Source organism: Centroberyx gerrardi, chromosome 8 (assembly GCF_048128805.1).
Source record: "Centroberyx gerrardi isolate f3 chromosome 8, fCenGer3.hap1.cur.20231027, whole genome shotgun sequence".
Lineage (NCBI taxonomy): Eukaryota > Metazoa > Chordata > Actinopteri > Beryciformes > Berycidae > Centroberyx > Centroberyx gerrardi.
Window position 1 is genome coordinate 23,517,820 of NC_136004.1, and position 10,860 is coordinate 23,528,679.

Genomic DNA, 10,860 nt, shown 5'->3' on the forward strand with positions numbered 1-10,860 from the left:
TACAAGTTGGATCTGCGTTTCCTTGTGATCCACAGATGCCAAAAACAAAACGTCTGATATTTCCTTTCTCTTGTTTACCGTTGTCATTTAGTGTGTTGTTAACTTTGTCCCATCTCCCGTTTGTTGACGCTGCCCCGTTGCCCGGGAAACCGCCGCCGCTATGCCAGCAGCAGTCAAGGAGAGCACGAGCAGGGAATTCAAGAGGAGTCAGGAAGCTAGTCCCAGTGGTAAACAAAGGCGACAGCGCCACCGTCAGATCGTTTCTTCAGCTTCTGACTGTTTCTTCTTCTTCTTCTGTTTCTTCTTCATCATCTTCTACTGTTTCTTCTTCATCATCTTCTACCGTTTCTTCTCCGTCCTCATCTCCTAAACTTCGGACCCTTACACATTTTGAGCTAGAGACTCTGTTCCAACTTTAAAATGTTCAGGTACTTGAGGAGATATGTGCAGATCTATTAAACTTTTTGATACTCCTTATACTTCTAAGTATTTAACTCCTTCATTATTCATTCATTTTTTCTATCCACTCGATCCACGAGAACTTTACACTGGCTGGTACTCCTGTGAAAACATACTGTAGTATCCAGGTCAGGAGCACACACAGCCAAGGACTCATTTTAGGACCTGGCCCATATAAAGACACACTGCTCTCAAGGTATGCAATGTCAAGCGAGAATGGATGATGTGGAAATATGATTTCCCCTTATTCTTTTAAAATAAGAAACACAAACATCTTACATTTTCTTTTTGTTTACTTTTAATTATCATTATTTATTTATTTATTTTTTATCAAATTATAAAACTAGTGTGGGCAGGACCAAAGTGTGTAGCACTGCAGAGTCTCTCAGTCCTTTTCAGGTGACAGGGAGCCTAGTGGTTAGTGAGACCGTCCCATGAGTGCAAGTTCACAAGTTCAAATCCCTGTAACTGCAGACGCAGCCATGTGTCCTGTCAAAGTGTCCTTCAGATGGCACCAAACCACGACTTGCTCACTCATTCTAAGTCAGACTGGAAAAGCGTCGGCAAAATGCCTTAAATGTAAAAAAAAAAATCCATCTCAACACCAGTAAACACTTTTTGTCACTGGAGACAGGCGATAGTGCTACTACCATCAAGGGCAAGCTACATTTGAACCAAACTAAACCAGTTTACATTATAACGAGAGAGAAGCTTATTCTATATCAGCTAACTGGCACAGGGAGCTGCTTGGCTTCATCCCAGGGAGAGGCACTGCTGCCCGGGCCTGACACTGAGAACGTACTGCTGCCAGCCAGCTGGTCAGTAGTAAATACAGCGCGTGTGGTGTATGGGGATGTGGGCCATCTCTTTATGGTGCTGCTTGGCGTAAGGCCAGAGGTAGAAGTCGATGACTGCAGAGTTGATGTTGCAGGTCTGTCCGTCTCTCTCCTGCACCAGCTTGCACAGGTGGGCTTGGATCAGCTCCACTGACCAAATAGAGCAACCGCGGATCTCAACCTCTCTCCTGTCCCCCGAGTTCAGCAGCTCACCTGGGAGGGAGGGAGGGAGAGAGGGAGAGAGAGAGAGATAGAGAGAGAGAGAGAGAGATACGTTAAAGGGTTTAGTTAAAAGCTTAATCATGGGAGGAGGAAATGAGGAGGAGGCACAGTAGCAATGAAAAAGGGGAGAGAAAGAGACAAAGAGGAAGTGAAGGGGAGACAACAGAGAGAAAGACCGCATAATATACACATGTATGGAAGGTAGCTTTCTCTTTTTCTCTCTCACACATTCTTCTACCTTCTCTCTATCAGACAGATAGATAATATTACTAACAATACATACTATATATTGTTATTCCATGTAATGATGGGTTTCTGTAGTGTCTGTTTGGGAGAGAAATGTACTGTTTGCCTTTCTTTCGTTTTTCTCGAACACTGTCGGTGCACATTTGCTTTGGCAATACTGTTACAGAACAGTAATGAACAAAACAAAATAAAGCTTGTTGAATTGAGTTGAATTAACACACAAACACAACACATGACTATTGTTTTGCTCTCATACAATTTCATTTTTCAACTACTAGACAGAAAAAAACACACACAATACACACACCCATACACACACACAAACAAACACACACACACACACACTCCAGTCTCACCATTCTTGAGGGCCTGCATTAGCGCGTCAGAGTACCGCAGCACCCCGAGGTGGACCAGCGCCTGTGGGACCCTGTAGTCGGCGAACATGGTGAGACAGTCCAGGTTGGGGATGTCTCCCTCTCCTCTGGCCTCCATGATGCCCCAGAAATCTGCCACCAGGATCTGAGCTCGCTTGTAGAACGAGATCCTCTGACCCTGAAACAAGCAGCAGGACGGCTCCACTGTTTACACATGCTGTTTGTTTGTTTGTTCTTTCTGCCTATCTAACCTGGCAGAAAAGTAATTGCTATTCACAGACAGACAGATATTCTCATGCAAAATTAACATCATGGCATCCTTGTGTGTGCAGAGAATATTATGTATTCCTTCATAGATTGTTGCAATTTATACAACAGTTCCGGTCGAGTAATATGATTGGACAGGAGGCTGATATACAGTATAACAGCACTGGGACGTTTTACTATACGTATCACTCCGCTTTACAGCTGTTCTAATACAAACAGTTTATGTGTTGCTTGGCAACACTTGGTAGTGGAATCGTGAGGGAACTGTTTTGTTGGCGGAGACAAATAAAAGACAAAAATCATGACCATAATAAATAGCTTTGTTTATAGAACTGTTGTATAAATAATATGAAGAGAGAGCATTAGACTATCTGCCACTCTGTCTTTGGCCAGGAGATGGAACTCTCACATCACTGCTCACATTATGCTGAATGATCAATACATGACTGTAGCACGGATCACATACACTTAGTATGTGCTTTCAAAGTATTGTTTATGCTATGAATGTGTGTGTTCTATGTTTTTACAAATGCAAGCACAACTCGGTCAAGAAAATCCTCCTTAGGTGCACGGCCAAAGATTAATACACGTCGTTTGTGCTCTATAGCTGCCCATTCAAATATATGACAAAAGGACATTAAGAGTGCTGGCTTTTCTTTCCTCATGTATTCTTCTATGTTTTTACTACCTTGTGGATTCAAAAATGTCCACACAATTATAGAAAACCCTGAAAAGTAGTCACGGCTTTTCTAGACCTCAGTAAGAAATGCCTTTTTTTTAGGGTAAGGGATTAGTACTAGAATTAGAAATCGGTTAAGGTTAGACTAAGGGTTAAGTTGGACAAGTTGTGATGACGGTTAAGACTGGGATAAAAGGGACAAATTTAAGTCAACAGAAGGATGTGTGCGTTATGTGTTCATGCGATGCTGTACTTCTTCTCTCCGTCTTTGCTCCTGTCACTCTAACCTCGTATGTCGTTTCGTCCCGGTAGGAGGGCAGCTTTTCCACGATGAGTTCCACCATCTTCCGGGCGTCGTTCCCGGCTTGGCTGATAAAGCTCCGGAAGCTTCCTCCGTGTTCCAGCAGCACGCGGCCGCCTTCGGTGAGCACCTTGTTAAATATATCCAGTAGGTGATATGTTCGAATTTAACAACAAGGATGGGTAGGAGGTTAAGCGTTGTATACGCTCAATTTCCCCTTGTAATAAAGGGAATACAGTTCAGGTCATAATGTAACAATAAGACACAAGAGGATGTTGTTATGGATGTAATTATGGAAATGACGGTGATAACAAGGCAAGGTACAAGAAAGAAAGATCGATAACCATCTCCCTAGTTAGAGCAGGAGTTAGCATAACAAACAATTCCATTTTTGATAAGGCATAGCTAGCTTATGAAGTTATAAAACAAGAGGCACTTGCTGCCTAATGTCCCGCCATAATCACCATTAATTAACCATGGGATGATTCGATACGCAATATGGGGTTCACGATTCAATACAACCATGATGCGATGTAATGAATAAAAGTTCAATGACAACAGAGTATGATTGTGCCGAATTATGTTTATTTCTGAGCCACAAATCTTTCTAGCAATGGCACTGGCTTGCTAGAATGTCAAAAAAATGTAAAATGTCATTACAAAGTGTAATGTCTCATTTGTGATTACTGCAGCAGAATAAAATGTAGCTGATATCGCGATTAATTTTCTGCCCCACGATACGTATTGTCACATTTTTGTATTGTGATATATTGAATTTCAATATATCGTCCCATCCCTAATAACCAGTTATTCTAATGAGGTCATTAATGAAGCTAATTAATGCATTAAATACAAAAAGTTTCTATGCGAACCTACTTATCTGTGTGGCATTAATATGAACTCTGTATCCTAAAGCATTAAGGAGTTATAGTAGTTTCAAGAAAAGCAGTTTTTCCTCATTAATATGCAAATGTATGCAGCAAGGTGCTCCATCAGATCATCTACTGTATAGATGGAGCCTGTGGTGTAAGTATGAAGTTTCTATCATGTATTGTTTTGGAGTTATGTGACAGAGAGGGACAAGACATGACAACATCAAGTCCTGCAGACCATGTAAAATGGAGGCGGGACTTAACAAGACAGTGTTAGTACCTGGTGGCGCTCCTGCAGCATGGGCATGGGTGTGGCGTTGTCTGATCGCAGGACACGTCCCAACTCCTCCATACTCATCTGAGAGAAGTACTTCGGATCGGTGATGGGCACACCTGAGGAGCGAGGGGAAGAGAAGGAACGGATGGGAACGAGATTTATTCTTAGCCAGGAACTACTACAGAGAAAAAACATCAGAAAAAAGTGGGTATTCAGGGTTAATAATGGTATAAAGTTATAAAGTTCTACTTGGCTATAATGACAGGAAATTAACTCCACAGTGACCATTTCTGCTGAGAGGCACAAAGACGTAATTTATTCTGATCTCACACCGTCAAAACCTTGAGATTCACACTCTGGAGCGAGCTACCTGTGCTTTTCCGAGAGAATGTCTTGTAATTATAAAGGCCACAGTGAACACCCATGGAGAACACTTTTCCATATGAGATATAATTGATTCATATCCGGAGTCATTCATGCTAATTATGAATGGTGCACCGACGCATGCAGAGCTAAAAGCAATTTCCCAGCAGTCCAAGTGTAAGTGAAGGGCATATACACAGTAATGAGCAATAGGAATGCATAAGACAACAAAAGAACTGAACCATCAAAAAAAGGGGCTTGTATAGGCATCTATTGCTCAAGAGACTAAGCCAACAAAAATGTTAAATCAATCTAAAAACAAGACTCTATCCAGAGGGCAGGAACCAGTCACAGTGGCAAGTAGTGGTAAATTTAACTACTGTACAAGCCAGATTGTTTCTTTTAGAATAGAAGAGAACCTGGTTTTAATAGCAGCTATCATGTAAGCTTGGTGACAAATTCTGTCAAAACGTTGCACGCTAAAAGCAGCGGGACAGCGATTGTGCATCACCTCTACTTTGTGCCCTGGACCTGGGAGAAGATGGCCAGATGTGTGCAAGCTAAATCAATTTTCAGTTCAGTAAATCAATACATTTTTAAATTCTGATAATTGTATTTTACCTAATTCAAATGCTGTCAAAGCCTTTCCACCCACCATGAAAAGAAATTCTGGGGGAATGTTTGCCCACAAGGGTGGAAGTAACTAATTACATTTACTCATGGTACTGTAATTGAGTAGCTTTTTTGTGTACTTGTACTTTTTGGAGTATTTTTTAAGGTCAGTAATTCTGCTTGTACTTAAGTACATTTTTGCTTAAGTATTGTATTTCACTACATTTCAAGTCACATCCATTACAGAGTGAAAATTTTGTGTCTCTCTCCGTAAGCAACAGAAACTGGACAATCATAAATGGACAAATTGTGAAGCCATTCACAGTGAATGATCGGCTTTACTGTGTACACTTTATTTTTGTAATTTGGTAATTTCCAAATTTTCTATTTAAAAGAATCAAATGTGAACTCTCATCGTTTTAGAATTGCATGGGAAAGATCACATCTAACAACATTCTCTTTTCTAAAAAGTAATCAGTATCAGTAACTTTTACTCTGAGTACATTTTAAATGAGCTAATTTTTTACTTTTACCTCAGTAGATTTTTACACCAGTACTTTTACTTCTATTTAAGTAAAATATCAGCAAAGTAACAATACGTATACTTGAGTAGGAAAATCTAGTACTCCACCATCTTTCCACCATCATCTCTCCTTTTCACAGGTTCTCCATTCAGTGAAAGACTGGGCTTCGGTCCCTACAGGCTCTCACCTTCCTCCATGGCCCGAGTGATGGCAGCACACAGAGTCATGTAGCCTCTGTACGTGGTTCCTCTGTAGGTCACCTCACACTGCTGGCTTTCTGTCTCTGGCCAAAAGGAGAAGTTCATGGTGTCCACCACAAACACCCAGTTCAGGGCCTGCAGTGTGGAAGACAGAATTTGTCAAGACAGAGTGAAGAAAAGGGCGTAACCTCACAGTTAAGGTGCTGGAAGCTGTGTAGTGAACTGAAAAAGGCATCCGTTGGTGAGCAAGTAAGGGGGAACGTTTATTATAAACCAACACATTTCGGCGATCACAGCCTTCATGAAGGATCCAGGTGGGTCATTAGGGACCAGACCCAGACCTTGACAGACAAAATGCTAAAATTGGTAGTCTGAAATTGGTAGAATGAAATAATTAAAGACAGCCAGACGACATGGCCCTTACAGAAGTGACAATGGAACATACTGTGGCTTTTCCATCTTGAACCACACTGTTCTATAACAAGTAAATTACACAGGAGTCAATTACAGGAGTCACGCTCCTATGTGGGTCCACTGTAACTCCGTGGGTACAGCATGACACTCTCATTGCCGGAATTAGGGATTTGATTTCCATGGGGGAACACAGGAAAAAGTGGGCACTCGTTGTATTGCAAGACACTTTGGACAAAAGACTCCATCAAGTGTGTGTAATGGTCTCTCCATTTTCAAGTTTTGCGGAAGTAAAATTTCTAAGTGGGCCAATGTGGGACCGACACTTGTGTACCTGATGGCTGCTCTAGGTAACAAGTTCAATTTATTTCCCCAATGTCTGAATAAACACAGTTGTTAAAAAATAATTCTTGTGTAGGGCCCATAAACAATGAACTTCTAAGATGTGATGGCATCATTGTGATTTTATTGGTTCTGCGACAGATTTCATTGGGAGATCGTGAGTTTCACGGGTCACAAGGGAGCAGTTACCAAAGCTTACTAATCATAAAATGCTTCTCAAATTTTATAAAGCTTGCCTATTTTCAAATCTGTAACTTGGGTTTAATTTTAAATGTTATCTAAAACACCAACAATTACACATCACCCTTTTTCACTGTCATCAGCAACATGTAACGTTACAAATTGTCTGCATTTACAAATGTACACTAGACAACACTAACAACAATAGAAAACACAAACAAGTGTTTAATTTTGCAAGTGATAAAAACTGAAAACATACTGTCTAGTGACCGTCTTAAAATTCCCTCCATCATCTGTTCTGCTTTTGTGTGTCTTGTGCTTTTCCTGATGTTTGTCATATATAATTCTGTTCTATGGTTGATTGTTATGATAAACGGCTATATAAATAAACAAACTTGAACTTATTCTGCATTATTAGTGCAGTGTTGCTGCTGCCTACTTTTTTCACAAATGCTGTAAAAGTAGAAGTCAAAACGGGCAAAACTGTAACACAAAGTCTCTGGATAGCAAATTGTTCCTGGCACTGTCTGACAGCTGAAAAGAGAACAGAAAACTCTGATATTTTGAACTACATCTTTCATGTGCGAAGGAACAGCAGTGGTTCACTATTCATGTACGCTGCATGCGGTGAAGAGTGAGAGACTCCCCTGGTCAGAGGTGGGTGCCGGGGCCAACGGATTGGCTTTCTTCCAGCCGCTGGCAGTGAGATCCTCGCTGTGGCGGAGCGTGTAGAGCATCTCCGCCACCCTCCGCACCCCCTCCTCCTCCACAAACACATCCTGACTGCGCTCCGCCACAAACCGGCCAGACTCACGGGGAGAGAGAGGCGGCTCCATGATGAAGACTGTACAGAGGAGAAATACACATGAAGGGACACATGGAGGCGTACAAGCATGCATACACACACACAAACACCCACACATTGGCATGTGGTTGAAGTTTATGCAGTTGGATTTCCGCTATTATCCTAGAGCAGTGATTCTCGACCTTTTCATATCAAGGACCCCTAATTTAGTACACATTAGGGCCACGAACCGCCATTTGATGAGATTTTGTCTCTTGAACCCAAATCTGAGAATATTTTTATTGTTAGATACGATTTTGTCCAGAATTCTGTGACTATCTGTATTGTAGGTACAGGAGAGAGTACAGTGAAACTCTGACCAAAATAGTCATTCTTCTACATTCTCTAAATGTGTTAACTTCTTGTAAATAAAATAATGCTAAAGTTAATCAATTTGCTGGGGACCCTCTGGAACCCCCTCGGACCGCACGTTGAGAACCACTATCCTAGAGAACCAGTACCCACAATGCCGACTTGGAGCGTCTGCCCTACACTCTGGTTATACGTTCATGCATTTATGCGTTATTTGTCAAAGCAGGCATTCACCTGCAGACGTTTCTGACGAGGTAACTGTGAAAGCAGTGATATCCTCTGACATGTAAACGCATGAACGTGTCCAAAATAAATTCAGCGTGTTCTAGGAGTGTTGCACTTTATTGATCCCCTTTGGGAAATTCAGGTGCCACAGCAGCAATTGGCGGAACAATGCCAAGGAACTCAAGTACAGGAAGGTAATAAAAGAAAAGAGGTAATAAAATAAAATAAAGGAAATGTACATAATATAAAACTATAGAGACAGTGCAAATAAATGCAAATAATAAATGCAGATATGTGTCTAACGCCTGTGTCTCCACTGTGAGTCTGTGTAAATTCTTGGCGTAACCTTAGAGGTTTGGTCAGAGAGGTGCGTGTTACGTTTCATTATACAGGAGTGGTAGTGAGGGAAGGGAGGAAAGGAGGAGGCATTTTGGGAGAAATGGGACGCAGCCTAGGAATAGTGAAAAAGCTTTGGGACGCACCTCGTTTCAACAGTCAACCAGTCGTAGTTTGTGTGACAATGCGTAGTTCAATGCACAGACAACACAGTTAAACATCTGAGAGGTGCACATCGCCCACGCAGCAGATGCAAAACAGACTAATCGCCTGAAAAGCATCTTTACTCCTCCCCCTTTCCTCCCCCTCCCTCACTACCACTCCTCTCCTGCACCATGGAGGAGACGAGGGGAGGCCATTTGGGACCAAGGAGGGACAGTTTATTTGCTACTCAATCATCAAAAATGGACATCTGCTATTGATGAAGTGGCCCTATCATAACTGACGTAGCCCAAGCCCACAATACGCCTCATAGCCAATCAAAGTTTCTATGCAGACCAAGCTCATATTCATATTAATCTGATGAATGTTCATTTGATAATCAACCCTGGCTATACAGTAAGTCAGTGCTCATGGAGGAACCTTTTTCCTCAGCCTACACTGGTCGATACATTTTCCTCAGTGGGCCCAATTCCAACAAATTTGACTCAAATATTGCTTTTGTGAGATATTATAAATTAAAACAGGCCCATCCTACATATCATAATCCTTTACACCCTTATGTTTCCCTTAGGTTTTTTTTTTTTCCAAGTTTTGCCTATGATGTTATATTCTGGGTGTGATCACACTGACGTCACCACCCCCAAAATTGAAAAGACTTCCTGTGGAGGAAAGGAAACACCTGTGCATCCCCCTCCACCGAAGGAGACTTCGGGAGCGGCTTCTGATTGGGAGGAACAGCAAGCAGCATCAATTTCCGGGTCACGGAGTAAAGGAGGAGATAGTGGGCGAAAGGAGGAGTGATTTTTGGAGCTTTGGGGTGCAAACATCCTTGCACACAGACTTTAAGGTGCCACACAGTTTGTAGACAATAAAAAATAAGTAGCTACACAGCCAACATTGGCCTCGGGTTCCAGACTTCTTCTACGGCTGTTTTTTTAAGCTTGTGCAATGCTGTCATCTTGTGTACAGATTATATAATTAAACACAGCATGCACATGCATAAAAGCCCTGCACATATTAAGCACACGGCGCACAGAAACCAGACTGCGCGCAGCTTTATACCGAGTCCACGGTGCTGCTGGAGGTTCGTTCAGCCGGGGCTTCTAATGCCCATTACTAAAACCAAATAACTAAATTATGTCCTTCTCTGCCCGCTTCCATTCATTTAAAAGCCTTCTGGCCTTTTCCCCCTCCATCTGAAGTGTCATATGGTGGCGAATAATGATATGTTCCCCGTCAAACCGATAATGGAGCACAGTGCGGCCCACTGAATGAAATTCATTTTCACTATTCTTGCTGTGGTGAATCACAGCCACTCTCCAGTCTGAAGAAAATTATTTAGTTGACGCTTTTTTCTGGAAAAAGCACTGTAGTATTGTCCGTGGGTCATTCAGTAGGCCACTTATAGTGCCTTACTACAGCTGTCACTATTCCTGTTATTCAGTAAAAAGCGCATCTGAGTGTAAAAACACTTTACTTTGGCCCTTGACTTTGCCCCATGTTACATATATTTCACAAGCCAATGTACTTTCACTCTGCTGTACAATCCTGCATGTCTTGTTCGATACACACACACATCACTTGCCATCTCATCTAAATGAAGTGCTGTTAAACGGGATTTCAGTTAATTAGGCTACTTGTGCTTTATCGTGTAAAAAGGTTGACTTACATTTACTGAAGGCAAGGAAAACTTCCTGCAGACTGCAAGCTCATGTGCTTCGTCGCTTACTTTCCACTACCTGGTTTCACGCTGTTGACCAATCAGAGGCTCTCCTTTGGAACCGTCACTGGCTGATAGACCAATCATGTGAAGTCA

General features: G+C 41.9%; 1 protein-coding gene across 1 annotated transcript; it reads right to left on the reverse strand.

Annotated features, from left to right (window-relative positions):
* Positions 1 to 780: 780 nt before the first annotated feature.
* On the reverse strand, positions 781 to 10,780 carry qng1 (Q-nucleotide N-glycosylase 1). The gene is made up of 7 exons (XM_078285095.1): positions 10,714 to 10,780; positions 7,783 to 8,009; positions 6,220 to 6,367; positions 4,537 to 4,649; positions 3,371 to 3,514; positions 2,120 to 2,315; positions 781 to 1,508 (listed from the first exon to the last, which is right to left on the reverse strand). Exons 2-7 carry the CDS (start codon positions 7,999 to 8,001, stop codon positions 1,279 to 1,281), a joined length of 1,050 nt encoding a protein of 349 aa, XP_078141221.1. The 5' UTR covers positions 8,002 to 8,009; positions 10,714 to 10,780; the 3' UTR covers positions 781 to 1,278.
* Between the last annotated feature and the right edge of the window lie 80 nt (positions 10,781 to 10,860).

What these genes read in the sequence shown, in the direction of transcription:
- qng1 (XM_078285095.1), bottom strand. Translation starts at nt 8,001, where the DNA reads ATGGAGCCGCCTCTCTCTCCCCGTGAGTCTGGCCGGTTTGTGGCGGAG. An exon ending in CACTCTTCACCGCATGCAGC is followed by an intron (nt 6,368 to 7,782) that starts GTACATGAATAG and finishes TCCACACTGCAG; the next exon opens with GCCCTGAACTGGGTGTTTGT. An exon ending in GGGACGAAACGACATACGAG is followed by an intron (nt 2,316 to 3,370) that starts GTTAGAGTGACA and finishes TGCTTGTTTCAG; the next exon opens with GGTCAGAGGATCTCGTTCTA.